General features: G+C 42.1%; 2 protein-coding genes across 2 annotated transcripts; both read right to left on the bottom strand.

The window, feature by feature from the left end:
* Nucleotides 1–745: 745 nt before the first annotated feature.
* LOC139453868 (annulin-like) lies at nucleotides 746–5,195 on the bottom strand. The gene is made up of 6 exons (XM_071235319.1): nucleotides 5,183–5,195; nucleotides 4,695–4,789; nucleotides 3,729–3,936; nucleotides 2,936–3,099; nucleotides 1,666–1,811; nucleotides 746–896 (listed from the first exon to the last, which is right to left on the bottom strand). Exons 1-6 carry the CDS (start codon nucleotides 5,193–5,195, stop codon nucleotides 746–748), a joined length of 777 nt encoding a protein of 258 aa, XP_071091420.1.
* An 828-nt stretch (nucleotides 5,196–6,023) lies between these two features.
* Nucleotides 6,024–16,725, bottom strand: LOC139451732 (annulin-like). The gene is made up of 12 exons (XM_071233049.1): nucleotides 16,682–16,725; nucleotides 15,834–16,253; nucleotides 15,703–15,800; nucleotides 13,703–14,143; nucleotides 13,241–13,516; nucleotides 11,329–11,447; nucleotides 10,839–10,952; nucleotides 10,417–10,591; nucleotides 9,279–9,420; nucleotides 7,660–7,772; nucleotides 6,842–7,007; nucleotides 6,024–6,183 (listed from the first exon to the last, which is right to left on the bottom strand). The coding sequence occupies exons 1-12, from the start codon at nucleotides 16,723–16,725 to the stop codon at nucleotides 6,024–6,026; spliced, it is 2,268 nt and encodes a 755-aa protein (XP_071089150.1).
* Between the last annotated feature and the right edge of the window lie 7,874 nt (nucleotides 16,726–24,599).

The following is a 24,599-nucleotide window of genomic DNA, read 5'->3' as shown; positions in this document are numbered from 1 at the left end:
TTGAACTTTTCTTCTAGAAATTGACAAAATCAAAGCACAGAAAACACAAGTTTGTAATCTATTACCAGTTTATTGACAGAACTAAGTGTAATTAATCAACCTGAATGTATTGGAATAAAATATATAAATGAAAGAATAGAAGAAAATGTGGCAATCACACCAAGTGCTGCACCCCCAAAATGTGACAGTGAGGCCCGCACACGTTAACATAAAACAGAAGACGTTTGGAAATCGGACATGGACTTGGATGGTTCGTTTCCTAGTCTAAGGGAGGTAACTCCACCGTCATCACTACCACATTCTCCCTGGCCAAAGATCACTCTCAGTCCAACAACTGCCATGACTTCTCCAACGTTACTTTCATTTGAAACCATTTGATTTCTTTGTAGCAACTAGGCCCATTCGTGGACTTCATACATTCTTTTACAGGAAAAAACAACGGTTTCCATTTGTGCAAATAATTGAAAGTTTTGTGTATCAATCCGGACAAATCTAAAAAATACAAAACAAACCAAGTTTCCTTAAAGAACAAAACACATCCCTTGAAAATATAGCCCTGGAAAAGTACCTCACACGTCTAGCATGATTTTGATAAAGAATAGGTAATTTTAGATACATCAATTACAATATATCTCACTGGCGGATCGAGAAGCTGGGTGCACCCCTCCCCAAACATTTCAAAATCATTGATCCACATCTGATAAACGCATGCCCTGATTACATTGACTTCATTTTCCGGGAGTATTTACACAAGTTTCGTGGAATATTTTCCTGCGATACCAGTAAGCTCAATTGAGTCAAATCCCACACAGAGAGCTCTTTCAGCCTGGCCACGGGGAGCCTCTTTGGGACGGAGGTCGAATGTTTTGCTCCAGGTCTCACCAGCGGCAATGTTGCTGAAAAGAAGTTAGTTTTAAAGTTAAATTAAATTATTAATTTGCATATCTCACTTTCCAATTTATAACTGGTCAAATGCTTTTGGACTATGATGGATCTTATTTTTACTCTGGTCACCGGACCAGTTTGTACTAGATTTTCATTCTCAACTCCCTTGGGAGTATACACCCAAGCAGTCTGTGAGGTGAAGGTTAACAGTCAGATTACCATCTCATTCTACTGGTACCGATTCATTGCTAAGTAAACAGACTCATATTGATAACTTTCCCAAGGAGACATCGCATGTGCTAAACGTGCTTCAGTGTGGAACAGGGCCGAAGCAACAGAAGCTCTAAATGCAATGAAACTAGGGACCCAGAGGACTAAATGACCTCTGTATGTGTATAGAACATGGGACGTCTGGCATTCGTTTGGCATTCGTTTCAGGGCTCTGCAGTCGTTATGCAGAGTTATGTCCCTTATTCGTTACAGAATCCAATAATCAGAAATTCGAATCCCAGATCACGTTTCTTGGTTGTCCCTGCTAAAACGTGCCATAGGTTTCATCAAAATGGTAAACGCCTGTCTCCTTTTGGGCTTTCCTCCCACAAAAAGATGACGTGGGTGAAATCGAGCGAATACCACGAGCACACGGGTATGGTGCCGACGAACCAAGTACCAATAACACAATCAGCAGATCCTGGCACCACAAAGTGACGCAACCCAGCACAGTGTAACCAGTACCAGGAAGGACCTGATATGTCCAAACTATTGCATTATTAATCTCACCTGAAATACAGTGTATCTGACGCAATACCAACAAGGTCGAATCCTCCTGCAAAGGACACCGAACACCCTGACAGCGGCACTGTCAGTGGATTCTTAAAGGAGAGTTCCGCTTGGATTGTATCAGAGAGGGAGCAGGTCGCCGGACCCTGGTTGTAGATATCAATATATGTTAAGCCACATGCCTTACCATTTTTCGGTCATTTTTACCCCATCCCCTAATTTTTGACTCAGTAGGTCGTCTTAGTTCGAGATTGATAGACGCTGATTAAGTTCTTTTATAAAATTCTACCAGGATTATCTCCTGGATTATCTACTGGATAAGGGTGCTGGTGGAGTGAGTGAGTATGGTTTTACGCCGCTTTTGATAGTAGTCCAGCAATATCACGGCGGGGGGCACCGGGAATTGTCTTCACACATTGTACAAGTGGTGAATCGAACCCGTGCCTTCAGCGTGACGAGCGAACGCTTTAACCACTAGGCTACCCCACCGCCCCGGTGCCGGTGGAATTATGTTGGAAACGAAATATTTGTTATTGCTTCAAGTTACATTCTTTTCTTGGAAAGGAGCTGTTATTTTTCAAGGCATTCAGTGATCAAAACCCTCATTAAACACACACCAACATCAGGAAATGCAAATGCAGGCCTGTTATCCATAATTATATGTAGTCGTTGATACCACTTGAAAATAGGCACACGCTGATTTTCACGATAGTCAGCAATAATCCAGCCATTTCATGGTAGCATATTAATAATTAAGTCATAGTCTGGTAAATCACTGGTTATCAGCATGATGACATTTCCACGCCATTGGGTGACAAACAATCAGCCAGGCTGCTGTGCACTGTTACAGTAAACTACGGTTATAACGAACTCAAAGGGACTACTATTTTTAGTTCGTTATAACCGTAGTTCATTATAAGCATATATACAGCATAACTACAGCACATAGTCGGGACTAAAAAGTAAGTTCGTTATATCCGCCAGTTCGTTATAAGCGAGTTCGTTATAACCGTAGTTTACTGTACTTTTGAATGCTTCTTTCTCCTTTCAGCCAAGTGGTTAAATCCTTCGTTTAAGACCTACATTCGAATCCCTACATCGGTACAATGCGTGAAGCCCAATTCGTGATATTGCTGGAATATTGCTAACAGTACCGGAAACCCAACTAAGTCATTGTCTTACAACAAGCATGGGGTTCTGGGGCTACATACGCCCAATGAATCCCTACTAAAAGTATGCGTTTCATATAAGCCTGAAAAAGTGTCAGTACCGAGATCTGGATATCGGGCTTCCTCATGCGGAATCCAAGGTCCGTTGTGGCGTTGTCTCTCGCATCTTCCTTGCAAATGGCCACCGCTTTCAGTTCAAAATTGAACTCATCTTGAGGCCTCTTGTTGGCTTCATCTTCAGTTACCTCAATCATGAATTTTTCGGCTGGTAACAAATACATAGTTAATTAGAAGAGAGTAAAAATGTATTTCCTAAACCTATTCCCTGACGTTGATTTGAACAGAAGGTTAAAAAGTGTTTCAGTTTACAAAATGTAAATCAAGCATTCTAGCTTGAACATGACCGCGTTGATTGATTTCCCGTCAAGGTAAGAGATATATTGAACGTCAACGCCAGGAGAAAACCAGTCTCGATTATCCCACGAAACAGATTCCATTGGGCGTAAAAGGCACTTAGCGGTGAAAATTATGAGCGGACTGCTGAAAATCAGTGACGACACCTGGGCCGTCTTGCACAATGCGACCTTAGCGCTAAGACTATTGTAAGCCTATGTTAAAGTATGGGAGTTACGATCATCTTAGCGCTAAGATCGCTTTGTGCAAGTGGGCCCAGGTGTTCGCGAAAAGGGTAAGCATGTCCCGCCCTACCGGTAGCATCCGCCACATCTGAAGTTTAAAGATTACAAACGCCTCTCAAGCCATTGTCAGATGACACAACCAGCCTGTTAGGGAGACTTAGAGTTGGGTGGTCCTACCAAATTTCGTTTGCCGAAAACATATAACATAAACACTATGGTTTGGTTAACTGTTTTCAGAGGATAAAAAAATGCATACAAGCACCAGGCTGCAGCTTGATCTCGCCACAATCTTTTTCAGCAGCAATCCCCGTGACGGTGTCGAAGTAGGTCTTGTAGAGCACCTTCAGGTTGACTTTGGCGGTGCAGGCATCACTCCTGTTGCTCTTGACCAGCAGTCTGTAGGCGAACGGGCTGCCGACAGTGATATCGCCCATCTCATCAATCTCAATATCCAAGCTGCTAGTCTGCAAAGAAAAGTTTTTTTGTCATCACTTTCAAATCTGTTACATCATTAGTTACCACTGACTCCCGTGAATGAAACATGGGTTTATACACAAGTCATGTAACTGCCACTGATTTCGGTGAAACAAACATGGCCTTAAACACCAGTCATCTTACTACCACTGATTTCCGTGAAACAAACAGGGCTTATACATGAGTCATGTTACTGCCACTGGCCCTCGTGAAACAAACATGGGCTTATACACCAGTCATGTTACTTCCACTGATTTCCGTGAAACAAACAGGGCTCATAAATGAGTCATGTTACTGCCACTGACCCTCGTGAAGCAAACAGGGCTTATACACCAGTCGTCTAACAACCAATGAATTCCCGTGAAAGAAACATGGGCTTATGACCAGTCATCTTACTACCACTGATTCCCGTGATACCAATGGGGCTTATACACCAGTCATGTCACCACTTCTGACTCCAGTGAAACAAACATGGCTAATACACCAGTCATGTCACCACGTCTGCCTCCCGTGAGGCACTCGCGAACCACTGCTTTCTAATCACCTTACCACCTACCACTGAAGATTAAATTTCTTGTCAATAATCCTCTTACTACTAGAGAATCGCTGAGAAATGGGTTATCTTGGATTCATTCTCCCTAGGAATCCCCACTGGGTTAATAACCCTAATTTAGATCATGAAGTACATGAAAGTAACATGCACTTATGTGACTTGCACCACTACCAATGCCCAATGACATACACCAACCTGTGTCACTGATTCACTGGCTTCGCTGTCTTTGCCATTCATCAGATAGAACTGCTTCTCTGCAGATGCGTACACACCCTTCTCCTTGGCTGAGCCTGAAACAGGTCAGCGTCTTAACATGTATTCTCTGATCACTTTTCAAATGCTGTGACTGCTCAAATATGTTCAATAAGATACACAGTGTGGATCCTTCACTCATATACATGACTGCATTCTCATCTCACCCGTGAAGGTCCGGGGTAGAATAGGTCTTCAGCAACCCATTCTTGCCTTAAAAGGCGACTACGCTTGTCGCAAGAAGCGACTAACGGGATCGGGTGATCAGGCTCGCTGACTTGGTTCATGCATGTCATTGTATTTCCAATTGCGTGGATCGATGCTCATGATGTCAGTCACTGGACTGGCTGGTTCAGACTCGATTATTTACAGACCGCCGTCATATAGATGGAATATTGCTGAGTGCGACGTTGAACAACAAACAAACAAACTCATCTCAAACATGTTCTTAACAATCGCCAAACTGTTAATGACTGACTAGATGAACATAACACTGACAAATCTAGCCTTCACAAACACATCAGTGCTATATTGGGTTCAGGGTACCGCTGCTTAGTCTTCCTGGTATCTTACATATGCACCAATATATTCACCCCCAATATTATACGGTACACACATCATGGCATAGTTGTCTAGAAGTGAGTGAGTGAGTGAGTGAGTTGGGTTTATCGCCGCTTTTAACAGTATTCCAGTTATATCATGGCGTGTCAGCTTAATGTGGGAGGAAAGCCCGAAGTGATGCAGGTCTCAGACGTTTACCACTTCGGTGAAACCCACGAGCACGGGTATGGTGCTGACAAACCTAGAAACATAATCGGGGCGAACTGGGATTCGAACCCACAATCATAGGTTTCTGGCGTGCCCAAGGGGACGCAACTCTGCACAGCGAATCGCGGCGCCTTAGACGACTGGGCCACCCGTGCCCCCTAGTTGTCTAGAAGGCAAACCACCGTCGGTCATTGGTCCATCACATTAGATAGTGCAACGTTTAACTACAGTGATATAATATTTCAATTTGTTTGTTTGTTGTTTGACGCCGCACTCAGCAATATCCAGCTATATGACGGCGTCTGTAAATATTCGAGTCTGGACCAGACAATACAGGAATTGACATCATGAGCATCGATCCACGCAATTGGGATACGATGACATGCATCAACCAAGTTAGCGAGCTTGACCACCCGATCCCGTCAGTCGTCTCAAACAAGCATAGTCGCCTTTTAAATAAAGCATTGGTCGCTGAAGACCTATTCTACCCGGATCTTCACGGGTTCAAGATTTCAATGTAGTTCTTGGCGTACCGTCTTCGTACTTGTAGCACTTCGTGAGGTCTTCCCTCTCCATGTTGTCATCTCCAGTCATGAAGTTGCCTGTAGAGGAAGAGGCGTAGGGCTTGCCTGTCGGTTTGTGGGTGCTGATGTTCTTGCCGATTCTGAATCAAGCCAAGATAACATTATGAACTTCTCTGTGGTGTGCCTACCAGAATAAGGTAAAACTCCAATACATTCTCACCAAGCCAGTTTTTTTATGCCAACGATTCCTATCGTGCCCAGTTCATTTCATATACTTTCCTCGTTCTATACACCCTAGTACACCCAGCATTCCCTCTTATATCCCTTGGTACCGTTGCACAAAGCGATCTTAGCGCTAAGGTGATCGTAACTCCCATACCTTAACATAGACTTGCGACAATCGTAGCGCTAAGGTTGTTTTGTACAACGACCCCTGATCAACTTGCTGCTCAAAAAGCCTTCCTGCCCTAAACCTAACTCAGAAAGTTTCTAATTCCTCAAAGATCTGGCCTAAGTCCTCTGTATCTGATTTCAGAGGTATCCTGTCTCGGTCCTTTTCTCTCACTAAAATTCAACGACCGCCTCCGTGGTCTAGTGGTAGAGCGTCCGCCCGGAGAGCGAAAGGTCCTGGGTTCGATCCCCGGCCGCGTCATACCAAAAGACGTTAAAAGATGGTGCTTATTGTTACCCTGTCTGACGCACCAGGCCTGGTCGGATCGGAGTCAGTATGCTGTGCCCGGATCGCTCGCCCCTTCCATCAGTTGCCTTTTCTTGGCATCTAAGTGATTACAAACTCACGCATATCTGTTCCGCTTCGTTTCGACGAGTGTATTGAGCACATTGCTGTTCGTCCATTCCACCTTGTCGGCGTTCACCTCAGCGTAGACGAAGCTGGTGTCGTCACCTACGTTCAAGTGGCCTTCTTTGATGGCAACCACAGGGGCTGGGCCGCACACATACACACCTACATACCAAGAAACGCAGTTACATCTCACAGATACTGTAGTGCACCAATAGGAACAATCACCCTGAACACATTGACAACGACAGATATGAACTGAAGTGTATGTCTTGTACCTCAATGGTTCTACATAGACTCCAGGTGGTGGTGAGCTAGAGTCAATTTAGTTTAATCTCATGACTATCGTTGAATCGCATTATCATTTTGGCATAAACAATTCCCCCTGTAGTATAGGTATAGGTATATAAATCCAGCTCCAGTGGAGTTGCGGCAGAACCATCATTACCTATACTACTACTTCCAGCATTTATTACCTTTGGTTCAACTCATAAGGTCGTTAACATATATTAGTTTTTTTAATTTCAGTTTCGTGGTCATATGTCCAGCCTCTCGTCCAATGGAAAAGACGAATGTCTTTTAAACTTCACTTTAATACATTATATGTATATGGTGGTAGTGAAATGCACACACACACACACGCACATCTATCTATCTATCTATCTATCTATCTATCTATCTATCTATCTATCTATCTATCTATCTATCTATCTATCTATCTTCAATCACACACAACACGTTGACTATAACAGACATGTTGCTAACGTCCTATACCTTCTAACTAAAGGTCTTAAAGTACAAATTTGGTAAACCTCACCATCGCTGCGTTCCTGTGGCGTGGCGTCAATGACTTGCCAGCCGTCGTACTTTATGGCGTCTGTGTTCAGATCCGGGCGTCTCATGTACACCTCATTCCAGACGTGGAAGTTCCTGTAGGTAGAAACAGAACATATATACATAAAAGCGACAAAACCCTTTCCACATTCAACAGAAATCTCTTCTAAAAGTCGATTTTACGATTCCGACTATTTAATGAGCATGCGTTTATGAAATAGTGATGATACCACGTGTTCGTGGAAAGACGAGCGCATGAGCCCCACCGATTGCACTCGTCACAAACACATGCAAAGGCAAGTCATTGTTCACTTGAAAAAAAAACACGGGAACATACGGTACTAGTCAAAGTAGGGAATTGCATCGGATATCATTTTTGTCACTGAAGCGTCAATGTTTCATCTTTTTGACGTAAAAGACTTATTGTTAGCTTCACGAATTGGAGGAATTTCCAGGGGTAAACGGCCGAGGTAATTGCTCCTGATATTGGGATATGATATATCTTATTGACCTAACATACTTTGTGTTAGCTCCATGAATTGGAAGAACTTTCTGGGGTAAACAGCCGAGGTAATTGCACCTGATACTGAGATATGGTCTATCTTATTGACCTAACATGCTTTGTGTTAGCTCCACGAATTGGAAGAACTTCCAGGGGTAAACAGCCGAGGTAATTGCACCTGATACTGAGATATGGTATATCTTATTGACCTAACATGCTTTGTGTTAGCTCCATGAATTGGAAGAACTTCCAGGGGTAAACAGCCGAGGTAACTGCACCTGATACTGAGATATGGTATATCTTATTGACCTAACATGCTTTGTGTTAGCTCCACGAATAGGAAGAACTTCCAGGGGTAAACAGCCGAGGTAATTGCCCCTGATACTGAGATATGGTATATCTTATTGACCTAACATGCTTTGTGTCAGCTCCATGAATTGGAAGAACTTCCAGGGGTAAACAGCCGAGGTAATTGCCCCTGATACTGAGATATGGTATATCTTATTGACCTAACATGCTTTGTGTTAGCTCCACGAAATGGAAGAACTTCCAGGGGTAAACAGCCGAGGTAATTGCCCCTGATACTGAGATATGGTATATCTTATTGACCTAACATGCTTTGTGTTAGCTCCACGAATTGGAAGAACTTTCTGGGGTAAACAGCCGAGGTAATTGCACCTGATACTGAGATATGGTATATCTTATTGACCTAACATGCTTTGTGTTAGCTCCACGAATTGGAAGAACTTTCTGGGGTAAACAGCCGAGGGGTGTATTATTATTATTATTATTGATGGGTGTAACACGAGGTAATACTTCTGACAACTAATGACACAATTTTCAATCAGCAGAAAACAAGATTTCTTGTAAAAGTCTCAGGGTAACAAATAATATGTTGTTTATACTATTTATCTCAGAGAAAGAATACAAGAAGAAATAAAAACATACCTTTTAACGTTATTTCATTTGTCATTGAGGTAATCATCAATTCCATCTGTTAATTTTGAGTCTGTTGATGACATACTAGAATGTGTGACGCATTTCCTAACTGTAGTGCATATGCTATGAAAACAAAAAGGTCCACTTCCTCCTGAACCTACCAAATAGAATCATCCTTGGTTTCTTCGATTACGCCCCCCACTTCTCTTTTGATGACATCGACGCTGAGACGGAACAGGTCGGTGTTGTGAGCAGAGGAGAAGTTGGTGATGCTGCGACAAGGCAGTCCAAGAGCTCTGCACACTATGCACGGATAAAAACCAGATGACTAATATTTTCCCTCATCTTTATCACAATACATGTTTGCTTTTGTTTATGCTTATTTCAACCAGTGTGTGATTTTTGTATAAAACCAGTTGTCTAGATCAAGTTAAATCGTCATGCATGGTTACCAGTTTGTTAAAGCACGCCATCACCAAGCCACTAATCATATTCAATATCTAACTTAAAGTTAGTAGAGGCTAAGAAAAAAATATCTGGACCATGGGGACCAGTACTTTGATAGTCCGCCAAACTGTCAAATCTCTCAACATTCTGGGGGACCCTCCTGCAACGTCTGTCATGGTTTAGGGTGGCACCAACTGGCTCCTCTCCACCCATCGTCTTGATTCTAGATGTGGGGTAAGAATCCTCTTACATACTTAGGAATTGACTTTCATTTTGTAAGAGTTCATTGGAGTAGAGTGAGGGGACAAACTGTATGGACGTCAGAGCTTGCGAGTCATTATTGTTGTCATCGAGCAATTTGCCAGTCATTGAAAGGTGATTATATAGATGTGTCAGAAAGATACTGAGGCAAATTCATAGATTGGTCTGGAGTGCTACTGTCAGCCTAGACATGCACCGAGTCAATAATTTGGTTTTGTTCACGACGGTGGGTCGTTGAGGATATTCTAGAACGGGCATGGGGTTAAGCTCTATGTATGCTGAAACGCCGAGTTCAAGATTAAAAGATCTAAATGATCAGAAACAATGCCTCTGTATGCATTCGTGCTTGGGAATTCCCAGGGTTTTCCCCAGGAATGTGGAAGTTGTCCGTCAGTGTTTGTCATTTCAAGAATACAGTCTCATGAAAAATGGATAGACCTCAAAATGTGACGTTCATAATTTTATGAACATCAGTTTCGTGGTCATGTCTCCAGCCTCTCGTCCAAAGGAAGAGACAAATGTCGTGACGTTAATATAGTATATGTGTATGGTGGTTGTTGAAATACACATGTGGAACTGTGCTTGACCTACCAGCAGTGGTGACGGCGGAGAATACCCAGCACTGGCCGTACCGTACTGGTTTCGCTGTCTTCATGTACTCCAACAGGATCTTCTCGCTGCCCACCCACGCGGTCGGGGCAACACCCCCAGCATAATTTCCACTCCAGTTGCCCATGAGTACTCCGTCATCGTCAGGGGAGTTCACCTGTAACCATACCAGTTCTCAATCGTAGTCAGAAGAGACGTGGACATCGTTTTCAAGGGTGAAGGGAAAATAAATGGTCATATAAAATTCGTTTGTCAATTAATAAGGTACTGTTAATGTAGTTACTGAACGTTTTAATAATATAGATACGGTTTGGAGGCTATAGGTACTGTGAGTTGGAGGATATATGTTTTAGGATGAAGCGAGTGTCGTAGTATGGCATCAATGACACTGCTGTAAAACTCACAATCTTTGCGATCATCCTGGATACTTTGACCGGGCTTGCCATAGCTGGCGTAGCCTGGAGCCCGAACGATTTCCTCACAAGGTGGAGAGCAGTGTCCAGTATGCCATAGTTGAACTGAAACATGACAGCAGATAGCCAAGTGTCACCAGATGGACATCCAATTAATACACAGGAAACTATTACTATCTTCACTGGGACGGAAACAGAGACTCTCATATGAAATACGTGTTTTTTACTGCTACGGTATCGCACCTCAATACACGTCTTCACGAACAACTCCCAGGACACAGGTACAAGACACACTCTGATTGGTCCCACTGTCTCACATGCAAGAACTCCAAGTGCAGTACACCACCATCTGACTGGTAATGTAACATGGACATCGTGAAGGACCCGTAACAATAGCACAATACGATCCACCAAACTCCATACTTCAGCAGAGATAAGGTCCGTATAGAGAAAATAATGACGAAGGTTCTGCTGTGATTACCTGGTTGTAGGCCCATGCTTTGACTCCGACCTGACTATAGGTGCCGTAGTACTGAGTGCCGTGGTCGTTGAGGACCGTCTCAGTCCTCCAGACATCGTCCTCCATGTACACCCAGTCCTCTGTTAGATAGAGTTCATTCAAAACCATTAATCATATTTTGAAACATTCACAACGTGATAGTTAACAAATCTTTGAAAGGCATTTAGAAGTTATACACATGAGGAAGAGAATTTATGGATGTCAGCTTCTTTATTATGAGGAACAAAACCTTTCGGGGTATAAACTTACACCTTTGGCAGATGAAAGAGTAAGTATATATTCCGAAACGTTCTGTTCCTCATGATAAAGAAGCTGACAGAGATAAATTCTCTTCATTGATGGTTAACCTTCTTTATAACATTCCTATTTGACAGAATGAACCTTGTGGAAAGTTTGTGGAAAGTTTTATAGTGTATAAAATGGAAATTAAATGTCAACTTAGAAAAAAAAAATATTGCTTTCCGAAAAAAGGATCCATTGAAAGAAATGCGAATTATGGAAGTTTGGAAATGGGAACATTGAAATAGTCTCTCAAAAGATGTTGGGGTGATGTGTTACTTTAATTTAACTATACAGAAACACTGCAGAATATCGGTGTTACAGCTAAAGTGGCACTATATGAACTTCTGCGTCCATTGTATTCTTTGGTAGCCTTATCTTCGACATGTTCTTCAAGACATTTGAATGATTAAACCTATTATTTTGTATTGAACTAAACTATGGAGTGAATTCCATCAACGGCATGCAAAAGATTTTTAGGAGTGCCGAATTATACACCAAATGTAACGGCACTTGAGGGTTCTGGAAGAGACCCATTGTTTAATAAATCGTAATTTAGATGTATCAAATACTGGCTGTCCCTTGAACATATGACAAATAATCGGCCCCCAAAGAAAGCTAACAATATACTGAAGGCATATAACAGATATAATCATTATTAATCATTTTTACATTTGGTATGGGGTATGCATGGGTCTAAAAAGAAGTCGGGAATACTGAATACATTTTTAATGAAGTCAAAATGAGACTTTGTCCTTTAAAGATAGGCATGCAAAATTGAACGAAAGCTCCAGATATGAAATTATTCCAGTTATAAATATAAATATAAATATAAATATATATCCTGAAATTTATGTTACCAATAACAATATATTAATTATTAGATATCATCTGGCTCTATTGGGGGCACGGGTGGCCCAGTCGTCTAAGGCGCCGCGATTCGCTGTGCAGAGTTGCGTCCCAGAAACCTATGATTGTGGGTTCGAATCCCGGTTCGCCCCAATTATGTTTCTAGGTTTGTCAGCATCATACCCGTGCTCGTGGGTTTCACCGAAGTGGTAAACATCTGAGACCTGCATCACTTTGGGCTTTCCTCCCACATTAAGCTGACACGCCGTGATATGACTGGAATACTGTAAAAAGCGGCGTTAAACCCAACTCACTCACTCACTCTGGCTCTATTAAGGGCACTTGGGGCAGGGCTACAGACATACACAGGACGCAGACAAAATATTCCAATAGAAAGCCGAATCTGTCAGTTTTGTAATTTGAATATTATTTGAAGATGAATTTCACGTAATTTTAAGATCCCGCATTGTATGATAGTATACAAAACTATATGTCCCCAAAATATAAAGAAAATATTATTATTTGAACGATTCTGTTTTTATGATGGATACTAATAATGTAATTGTTGAAATATTGTCCTAATCCTAAGTCTGGTTAACGTCCCACACACTGTACATGTATATCCATGTCTTACCCTAACCTTAACGTTATGTAACGTGTATGTATGTAGGCATTTTGTCTTGAATACAATAAACTGAATTGAAATCAACAATTCTTCAAAGAAGAAAGGGGTTGTTGTTCCCACCTTTGCACCATGGGTTGAATATGATGTCAATGACGTCAGCTGTATGGTTGTACTGCCAGATAATATTCTTGTCGTCCTTGACGTCCACGATTGTCTGGATGGCAAACTCCCACTCGCCGATGGGCGTGGTTGCGGGGATGAAGACGGACAGTGTGAGGGAGTTTCCCTTCTGCCGGGTGACCGTCGCACCCCAGTTGTTAGGCTTGTACTTCGTGGCCCCAGTTTCGTCCACCGTGAAGGATGCGTTCAAACCCTTGTGTGGTTTGTATTCGTCACCTGCATTGGATGAATATGTTTAGTCAGAAAAACGCGAACGTCTACCCAAGAAGGAATTGTGCATCGATAAAGAATAACATCATGGGATTATTTTTCTAAGTAAGTGGTCAACGTGAAATAGTACTATGTACTACAATCTCCCTTGTCAGTATCTTTGTATTGAACACATTTTGTTAAGTAGTTTACCCAAATTAAACGTCAGCGTGATGTCATTCTTCTTGATGTCATATGGCCTATCGAAGGTGATGGTCATCTTGAACTCTTGACCTCTACGGAGAACCAGCTCTGCATCTCTCTCTTCAGTTCCTTTCGCGCATGCGTACATGTCAGTGTGGTGTTCTTTGGCATTGTCCTCATAGTGAAGGTCAACCGCAGTGACGTGCAGTTTTGTTGCCAGTTCTTCTTCCTCAACCTCTGGCTCCTCTGGCTCCACTGGCTCCTCTGGCTCCTCTGGCTCCTCTGGCTCCTCTGGTTCAACATACTCGTCTGACTCTTCTAATTCCTCTGGCTCTTCCAGCTCTTCACACACCTCCGGCTCACACACCTCCGGCTCCGGCTCCGGCTTTGGCTCTGGCACTGGCACTGGCGGCTCCACACACACTGCTGGTCTCTGTGGCACTGTTTGCTCTGGTGATGACGAAAAGGAAGAAACTTCAACTGTTATTTACAACACAGAGACTGGCGCTCGGCATTAAGGGGCTAAACAAGGACTGGTTGGCCTAAGTGGGGTATTCGTGTTATCTGAGTGACCTAGCACTATAAATCGGCATCAGTAGGACTAGGTCAAGCAACCACAGACAGACAGACAGACACACACACACGCACGCACGCACGCACGCACGCACGCACGCACACTTGCACGTCTCTATATAAGTGCAATAATATTGGACGCGATGTTAAAACCAATTTCACCTCACCTCACATCACGTAGACAACAAAACTAATGAATTAATTGCTGGACCCGTATCCACTCATTACCACAATGACTGGCCAGGCCCAATTCCATGATTATTCGTGCATCGAAATCGAAATGGTTGACGGTTGACGTAGTAGTTATAGTGTGATCCGTAACCTAATCAGGCTGTGAACATATTTCACTTGACTTATATTCGGGAACCCATTTCTCACTATATGAGTGACCTAGTGGGAATTCAGGGTTAGAATAGGTCCTTAGTAGCCTATGTTTGTCGTACGAGGCGACTAACCAGATCAGGTGGTCAGGATCGGTGATAAAGTTCAGTACAGTAAACTACGGTTATAACGAACACGCTTATAACGAACTGACGGATATAACGAACTTACTTTTTGGTCCCGACTACTTGCTGTAGTCATGCTGTATATGTGCTTATAACGAACTACGGTTATAACGAACTAAAATTAGTAGTCCCTTTGAGTTCGTTATAACCGTAGTTTACTGTTCTGTCATTTTATTCTCAGCCTGAGATTACGCAATAATAACACTCGTTAGATCGTCTGGTCCAGGCTGAATTATTGATAACCTGTCGGCATTTACTCATAACTGGGAACTGGTTACTAGGCGTTGAACAAGAAACAAACAGATCCTATTCTGCCTGAAGATTTCATGACTAATGTACCGGTGACCTGCTGAGACCCGGGATCCCACCACAAGGAACACACAGGAATCCATCGGAACTTTCCCAGCCCTGGTGAAATTTACAGCAGGTTCTTGGTGGAGATTTGATACGTGTCAGTGAGTACGATTTAACGCCACTATGAACAGTATTCCAGTTATATCACGGCGTATATGCTTGATGTGGGAGGAAAGCCCGAAGTGATGCAGGCCTCAGACGTTTACTACTTTTTTGAAACCCACGAGCACAAGGTGCTAACAAACCGAGAAACTTAATCGGGACGAATATGGGAATTGAACCCACGAGCATAGGATTCTGGCACAACTGAGGGACGACAACTCTGCACAATGAATTGAGGTGCTACGGATGTCAGGACCAGACCGTGACCTGATTTAGAATGAGGTTACCTAAAATATAGGAGTGACAGAATGTGGAAAGATTGATAATGAAAACGGGTTATTGAATCAGGTTAAAAATGTCTGATGTTAGGAGTATCCAGAAATATATACATGCAACTGACACAATTCAAAAAGCTTTTAAAATTGGAAATGTATGTAAATATAATGTAAAACAAGATTGCATAAGGATTGTTACCTTGTTGTTGGGTGAGGACTGTTTGACCAAGCGTCGGGCCTTGCTGTTCCGGGCGTTGTTGCGGCCTCGGGCGTTGATGTTCCGGGCGTTGTTGGGGCCTCGGGCGTTGATGTTCCGGGCGTTGTTGCGGCCTCGGGCGTTGATGTTCCGGGCGTTGTTGTTCTGGGCGTTGTTGGGGCCTCGGGCGTTGCTGTTCTGGGCGTTCTTGTCCAGGGCGTTGTGGGCGGCACGGATCTTCTTGTCCAGGGCGTTGTGGGCGGCACGGACCCTGTTGTCCCGGGCGTTGTTGGGGCCTCGGGCGTTGCTGTCCAGGGCGTTGTGGGCGGAACGAAGGTTGTTGCGGTCTCGAATCGTCTTTATCAGACACTGTAGATTGTTCCATGCCAGGCTGTTGAGAGAAGCCAGGTCTTTGAGGGTGTACGAACCTGTCGTCACACTCTGAAGGTCGTGGTCGCGAGTTGGAGCTGGAGTAGGAGGGGAACCGCCGGGCAAAATGGCTCCTGCGTATGCCTCCGATGCCCCAGTCCCTGTATCTTCTGCGAGAGCTGGACCTAAAATGACGCAAAAACACTCAAACTATATTCACGTTCAATAAATTCATATACATGCAAACCCGCTTGAAAACTCGAATGCGTGAGTGACTGAGTGTGTGGGAATAGGGTAAGTGAGTGTTGAATGCTGTTTTGGGTAAGTGAGTGAGTGAGTGAGTGAGTGAGTGAAATGGGTTTTGCGCCAACATTATTTCCAGTCCTTTATATTACTGTTTGTCAGGCTAATGGGAGCTCTTTGACGTTTACAATACAAGCGAATGGTACTGATCATTCACAATTCATCAATGTCTCGCTGCTTAAAGCAATTTTCCAAGCTGAATTACCAACACTGGCATTACTAACAGCCAGTAGTGTCGCTATACGATTACCCTACATGTCACATGCTAAAATGAAGATACATTTTAATGCTAATGTTATCTAGAGCCTACCTGCCAGGCAGACGTGGGTTGAATCCTCGAAAAAAGCCCAACATTGTCTATGGCCTACCGATGAAGATCTGCAAATCCGCAACTATTGCTGAACACAGTAAGCTTCTCAATTCGTCTGGAAAGAAAAGGAAAGGAATTCATGTTAAGCCAGGTTGGACATCAATGTCAGGCGACCAGAAGCACGAATACGGAGCAGAGTTTACACAACGAGACAACTGACATATAGCATGAAAGGTGTGGAGGAATACACTCAGTTGGTCATCACTCCGATACTTACAAGAACGAAGACGTAAAGCCCACGACAGACACATCACTATATATAGGGATCATTCCTCAGATGAATGGATTATATTCATCACGTGTATTACATGGACACTCATTGGTCCTCGGCGGGACATGTTACGATTGTAAATCCTACCTGTTACAGCTGTTGTTATTCGACACCTTACATGTCTATATGGTGCTGCTGTATGCAAACTAGGGGTGGACAGATGTAGTGCAACACTATAGGGGTTGAGGTTTCGCTGTCCATTGCTATGCAAAAGTAAATAGTCTTTTAAAAATCACTGCTAGGACTGCTGACTATGAACGCTATACAGGGGGACTATATAAATGAACGCTATACGGGGGACTATATAAATGAACGCTATACAGGGGGACTATATAAATGAACGCTATACATGGGGACTATATAAATGAACGCTATACAGGGGGACTATATAAATGAACGCTATACAGGGGGACTATATAAATGAACGCTACACAGGGGGACTATATAAATGAACGCTATACAGGGGGACTATATAAATGAACGCTATACAGGGGGACTATATAAATGAACGCCATACGGGGGACTATATAAATGAACGCCATACGGGGGACTATATAAATGAACGCTATACAGGGGGACTATATAAATGAACGCTATACATGGGGACTATATAAATGAACGCTATACATGGGGACTATATAAATGAACGCTATACAGGGGGACTATATAAATGAACGCCATACAGGGGGACTATATAAATGAACGCTATACAGGGGGACTATATAAATGAACGCTACAAAGGGGGGACTATATAAATGAACGCTATACAGGGGGACTATATAAATGAACGCTACACAGTGTTAGCTGAAAGGTTCTGAGCCTAACTATGAAGGTTGTATAAAACAAATTTCATGGCTGGAGCTGCTGGAATATTGCTCGACATAAAGAGAAAGAAGGGGAGCTCATCTGATGCCAAAGGGGACGCCTTCAGCTAGCCTATATATCTTATCCCCAAATTTCAAATAGATGTTATCAATTAAAGAACAACTGTAACAGTTTGCTTGCTATTTATCACAAAACTCAGCAATATTCCAGCCCCATAAGTCGGCAGATCTTTGCTCTTCACTGTAGATAAACCAGATATTTAGTTACTATTGCTTGTCCCAAACTTTAACATGGACTTACGAAGTTACTATTGCTCCTCCCAAACTTTAACATGCACTTACGAAGTTACTATTACTTGTCACAAACTTTAACATGGACTTACGAAGTTACTATTGCTTGCCCCAAACTTTAACATAGACTTACGAAGTTACTATTGCTCCTCCAAACCTTTAACAATGACTTACGAAGTTACTATTACTCGTCCCAAACTTTAACATGGACTTACGAAGTTACTATTACTTGTCCCAAACTTTAACATGGACGTACGAAGCCTTAGCGCTGTCATCATTGCTTCTGCAACACTTTAACAAAGACTTACGAAAGTATTAGCGCTGTTACGATTCCTGCTCTCTTATATCAGATAGACTACGACAGACACTATTGCTACTCCCATATTTTATGCACAAACCCCTTCCGATGTTCATAAGAAATCTTTGCAAAAAACAGAGTCGATTGTAGGATTTAGACTTTATCAGAAGGATGTATTTACGAATTACTATCAAATAATGATACCAGGTGTTCGAGAGAGGGTGTGCGTATCCTGCCCCACACATATATAGACTCACATTACAGACAGCTTTAGCTCTGTGTCTGTCCCTAGTATTTATAGCCTCTGTGAGAGTGGGTGAGTCAGTGTGGCTTTATGCCGCTTTTAGCAATATTCCAGCAATATCACGGCGGTGGACACCAGAAATGGGCTTCACACATTGTACCCATGTCGGGAATCGAACCCGGGTCTTCGGCGTGACGAGCGAATGCTTTAACCACTAGGCCACCCGATCGCCCCCGTAGCCTTTGTGTTATTTCAACGTTTGACGATATGACAGATTTACAGAACCACTTTGTGACATGAATTGCTCTTTGTTATGAATGAAGTTCGAGTAACATGTCGAACATGTCGAGCAATATTCCAACCTTGGGTATTAACAATTCACAATTTTACATATTCTTTGACGACTCTAGCTCAACATTGCTTGATTCGGGTTACAACATTCAAGGCCTTCGTAAAGCTTTCAAGTTAGACATGTGCAAGTCATTTGGAAATATGACATATCAGTGACCAAAATGATGTCTGATGAAATGACTTAATGACTTAACTTTGCATGTGTTTGTGACGTGTGCAAACGGTGTGTCAGGATACGCTCTACTTTTCGCGTACACCTGGTACACCATTTGATAGTGATTCATAAACACATGATAATGATGTAACCGGGATCTCACAATCGACTGTGCATATAGCAGCGATTTCTTATGAATATGGAAAGGATTGTGTCGCATTTATTTGTATCCATATTGTTTAAATTAGAAAAACGGAATCATATGTCCTGCATCTTTCTACAATAAATTAATCTCATGCGTCCTTTTTCCCTATATGGAAATAACAAAGAAAAATAAATTTGCTGTAGTTCCGTATCGAAATATGCATACTTACTGTACATGACAAATTTCATTTTCTGAGAGGATGCGATCAGGCGACAGCTACGATGCTAAAACTAGTACAAGAGAGTGGTTAAGTGGTTAATCTAGTTTTCAGGGACCGCCTCCGTGGTCTAGTGGTAGAGCGTCCGCCCGGAGAGCGGAAGGTCCGGGGTTCGATCCCCGGCCGCGTCATACCAAAAGACGTTAAACGATGGAACTTGTTGTGACCCTGTCTGGCGCTTGGCATTAAGGGGCTAAAACAAGGACTGGTCGGCTTGGAGTCAGTATACTGTGTCTGAGTGGGATATTCATGTTAAACTGCGGCCTGGTATCTCAGTGAGCTAGCACTATAAATCGGCATCAGGCCGGACTAGTACAAGCAGCCACACAAAAACACGCACACGTACATGCACTTTTTGCCTTTTTTGCAACCGTTTCTACTCTAATATAGTTATTCTCTGGCGTTTATGTTCTATTTTTAAGTTGCTTGCGTCGGCAAAGGCAAGACCCAGTTTTCCGATGAGTTTCATGATCAAGTTCTTTCCTCATTATTAGATTGGAAATTTCACCCGCTACATGATATAGCGATAGGTATTTCTCACTCATAATTCATCATTATACAGTCGTCTACAGTAGGCCTATGAATGACAACAACAAACTGTCTACAGCTATGTCTGGAACATCACTTGACGCCGCCAGAGGAGCATGCTAACACATAGAACACACTATCACATTGGGTAATGCCAAACCGGAAACTACATGTTAGGTAGCAACTACCCCTATCTCGCTGAACAGTAAAAAGTGTGATTTCACCCGAGCAAAATGAACCAAGATTTTCCCCTCATAATTAGTATTTTGAACTAATCGAACTTACATCATACACAGAAGGGCTTCCGGACCATATTCGTTTTTATGTCACATGGCGCGATGGCGACGAGTCGAAACTTGGTATTTTTCAGAGTGAAAACAGCTTTATTATTACATTCTAGCGTACTTTTGTGTCAATTTTATCTTTATTAGGCTATTTTAGGATTTGTATCAATGTATAACCTTTGTGTTATGAATATATTCAGAGATGTTAAACAAACCAAACAATGCACGAGTTGATGGGAGTTGTTAACACTGTCTGGGTTGTTGATTTTCTATGTAAGCTGATTGTCGCGGTAGTCGCGGCTGAATAGCACCTAGGTTTCGAGTCGTCGCGATCGCGCCAGATGATATGAAAAGAAAAGATACAAATAATTATCGAGCTAATTATCGGGTGTTGTATGTAAATACTCTAACGATAATGGCCCGGAAGCCCTTCGGTGTATGATATAAGTTCGATTTAGTTCAAAATATTAAATAAAAGGCAAAAACATGTCTTAATCATGCTTCATGTGCTCGGGTGAAATCACATTTTTACACTGCAGCGAGAAAGTGGTACAGTAAACTACGGTTATAACGAACCCAAAGGGAACACTTATTTTAGTTCGTTATAACCGTAGTTCGTTATAAGCATACTAATTATATATACAACAAATGGCCGGGACTAAAAAGTTCGTTATATCAGTCAGTTCGTTATAAGCGTGTTCGTTATAACCGTAGTTTACTGTAGTTGCTTCCTTCCCACCTCGATGGCATGGGCAGCGCTTTCCCCTTGTGAATATGTCCACCGGGAAGCCAAATTTACACATTTCATAAAATTGTGACAAGTGTTTTCTGTATGCAGAGAGTATAATAAGTCGTTCGAGAATCCAGTGTTCCTGAGTTCGAATCCCAGAGTTTGGCAAGATTACCATTGTCTGTTACTGGTTCCAGTGAGGAGAAGTAACCACATCATCGATCTGAATTAACACTATGCTACCACGCATGAGCAAATACCATACCATCGCCGTTTTACCTCATTTTTGAAATGTACTTTTACCAATGGCAAAGATTAAAGTTGGCTGAATCAGTAAGACAGGCCCGTGGTTTCTTGTAAAGTAGTCGCCAAGGTCAACTGTATACCTTCCCTATCTTTGGGTAGCCATTGCATAAAAGCTCAGTGCATGTGATTCTTTGTATAGGTTGGTCGTCTCCGTGATTCAGCCACAACGTGTGCTGATTGAACGACATTAAATTCTTTTCAAATAATATATTTCAATTAATGAGAATGTCACATGGAACCTACATTTAAGAAAGGAACATAGCCATAGTTGTCATATAAGGTGAATTGTTTCTACACGGAAGAAACCAGAAACCTTCACTCCAACATGTAGGCAAGTGTTGCACGATATTCATAACCCTCTCTTTGCATCACCATTTACGTAATGTGACCAATACGAACAGATGTAGGATTACATTAGGTAATAACAATAGGTGTCTGATTCCTTATAAAACACGTCTAGCATAATACATTTATCTGAGGAATGATATTGATGTGTCTCTCACAGGCTTTACTTTTGTGGTATCGGAGTGATGACCAATTGTCTGTATTCCTCCACACCTTTCATGGAAGATGTCAGTTTTCTCGTTGTCTAAACTCTCTCTGATCCTAACTTCATGCTTCTGTTAGCCTAAGATTGTTGTCTGACCTAGTTATACATAGAATCCTTTCTTTTTCTTTCTAGAAGAACTGAGAGGCATCCAGTGTTTAGCGACATCTACAAATCTACTTCAAGACTGTAGACAAGAGAGATGGTCAACCTTGCCTTTATGTCAAGCAGTATTCCTGCAGCTCAAGCCTTTTGTGTCTACATTCAACAACTTTTTAGGTACTATCAAGCATGTTCTTTTCTACCAAGTTTCCAATGGTGTCTTACGTCTCTTGCTCGGAAGTTGTTTGATCAATGTTACAACATTCAAGGCCCTAGAAAAGCTTTCAAAAGGTTTTAGGGTATACACGTGGAGGACATATCCAAATTTGGCGATTCAGAGATGGTTTCCAATGCAGCTCCCTATTTTGACTTGTAGCATGTGTTCCCGTGTTTTTTCAGGTGAACGGTTGCCATCAGTGAGACATGATACGCCTATTGCCGTCACTACTTGAGTGAGATTCTTGGGCGCATGCTCGTGGTGTGGTCGGAATCGTGCAATCGACTCTGCCTTTGGCGGGGGGATCTTGTGGGTGTGAAAGGGGTTTTGTCGCTTTTATTTCACAATCCATGTATTTTTTCCATGCAAAGATTTCAGAATAGAGGAAACCGAAGATTAAGCTGACCAGAGGCCTGAAGCTGAGTTCAACATTGAACTTACAGCAATGGCCATTTGCAAGGGACACGATCATGACACAACCACAAAGGACAAGGCATTCCGCATGGGGAAACCCGACCTGAAGCTATCTGGGCTATATGAAACACCTACTCTCAGGAATTCTTGGGTTTAACCCCCTGCTCAGCCATGGCAAGTGTGTATCCCCATGAAGGTAGTCCATGCCAACTATTTAGGATCGGATGGACACAATGTTAGACCTGGTTGATGCGTGCTTACATTCCCCGATGACGTGTTTTATGCGCTCAGTCACGAGTTAACATGCCCCCATCTCTACTATTAAGAGGTTGCTGCTGGAATATTACTGACTTTACCGTAAACTTAGTCTTATTACGTTTACATCAAGAACCTAACCCATGTTGTTATGCATATATTAATACAATCAGAACAATACAATCAGACACTTATTTTAAAGCCACAGCTGTACATCTTTAGTAAGAAGCCAAAATATGAAGAACATAATATCAATTATTACCAGTTAGCCGACACATATAACTGATATTGTATATACAATGAACTACCATGATAACGAACTCTTCTTTTAGTTCGCTTTAACAGTAGTTCGTTATAACCATACCTACAGCAAATGGCCGGGACCAAAAGATAAGTTCGTCATATCCGTCGTTATAAGCGTGTTCGTAATAAACGTATCTATCAGACAAATGTTTTATAAATGTTTGCACAATTTGAAATTAAAATAATCAACGCCGGAGATTAATCGAATATCTTCTGAAACAACTTCCACATGAAAGGGTCCAATAGTGAGGCCGATAAGTAGCAACAATTTTGTTGGTTATTTTTTTATGTGTTAAAATGTGGTGTAATTTAGTATATTGTTGCGCACGGTTGACTCGGTGATTTACATCTACAACCTGAGTCCGGCGACTTCCTCCCTCTCTGATACAATCCAAGTGGAAGTCTCCTTTAAGAGCCCGCTGACTGTGCCGCTGACAGGGTGCTCGATGTCGAATCCCATACAACGAGCTCGTGCTTTCGTCGCTCGTGGACCCTCTTTAGGATTGAGACTGAGCATTTGCCAGGCTCGATGTCGCCGTGGGGTTCGATTTCAGGTAGCTTTCTGACATCACAGGAAACTTTTCTTTGGAACTTGTGGAAAAACACCAGAAAAACTGAAGTCAATAAAGTAGAGCAAACAGTGTTATACTAACTCATTTCAAAATTAATTTAGCATTTCTCTTCAGTTTGTTTAACATGTAAATCACTTGGAGCTTATAGAACTAACGCGTAGGTTTTTTGCGTTGATTTGATAGTTTTAGACATTGGGTACTATTGTATAATTAAAAGGGCACTGTGATGGAACGTTGAGGTTGATATGGTAGATATTTGATGAAAGTGTGTCAGAACTTTGAGTATTGTGTTTTTTAGAGCATTGATGGTTATGTTTATAGCTTTGAAGGTACTTTTGTATAGCTTTGATGAAACTTGTTTCGAGCTTTGATGACGTTTATTTCAAGCATTCATGGTACTTGTTTCGAGCTTTGATGACGTTTGTTTCAAGCATTCATGATACTTGTTTCAAGCTTTGATGATACTTGTTTCGAGCTTTGAAGATACTTGTTTTGAGCTTTGAAGATACTTGTTTTGAGCTTTGATGACACTTGTTTTGAGCTTTGATGACACTTGTTTCGAGCTTTGATGACACTTGTTTTGAGCTTTGAAGATACTTGTTTTGAGCTTTGAAGATACTTGTTTTGAGCTTTGATGATACTTGTTTTGAGCTTTGATGATACTTGTTTTGAGCTTTGATGATACTTGTTTTGAGCTTTGATGATACTTGTTTTGAGCTTTGATGATACCCTTAGAGCTTTGATG

This window comes from Haliotis cracherodii, unplaced genomic scaffold (assembly GCF_022045235.1).
Source record: "Haliotis cracherodii isolate W230 unplaced genomic scaffold, xgHalCrac1.p SCAF_10, whole genome shotgun sequence".
Taxonomy (NCBI): Eukaryota; Metazoa; Mollusca; class Gastropoda; order Lepetellida; family Haliotidae; genus Haliotis; species Haliotis cracherodii.
The sequence above is the reverse complement of the archived record's forward strand: the minus strand, read 5'-3'. Positions and strand labels throughout refer to the sequence as shown.

Bases quoted from the DNA above. Each gene is read 5' to 3' on its own strand.
- LOC139453868 (XM_071235319.1), bottom strand. The intron at 3,937-4,694 runs GTTGGTGTATGT...TTTTCTTTGCAG, and splicing joins CCAGTGAATCAGTGACACAG to ACTAGCAGCTTGGATATTGA. The intron at 897-1,665 runs GTGAGATTAATA...ACTTCTTTTCAG, and splicing joins TCAGATACACTGTATTTCAG to CAACATTGCCGCTGGTGAGA.
- LOC139451732 (XM_071233049.1), bottom strand. From the start codon at position 16,725: ATGTTGGGCTTTTTTCGAGGATTCAACCCACGTCTGCCTGGCAG. The intron at 11,448-13,240 runs GTGGGAACAACA...TCTATCTAACAG, and splicing joins ATTCAACCCATGGTGCAAAG to AGGACTGGGTGTACATGGAG. The intron at 7,773-9,278 runs GTAGGTTCAGGA...TTCTACCTACAG, and splicing joins ACCAAGGATGATTCTATTTG to GAACTTCCACGTCTGGAATG.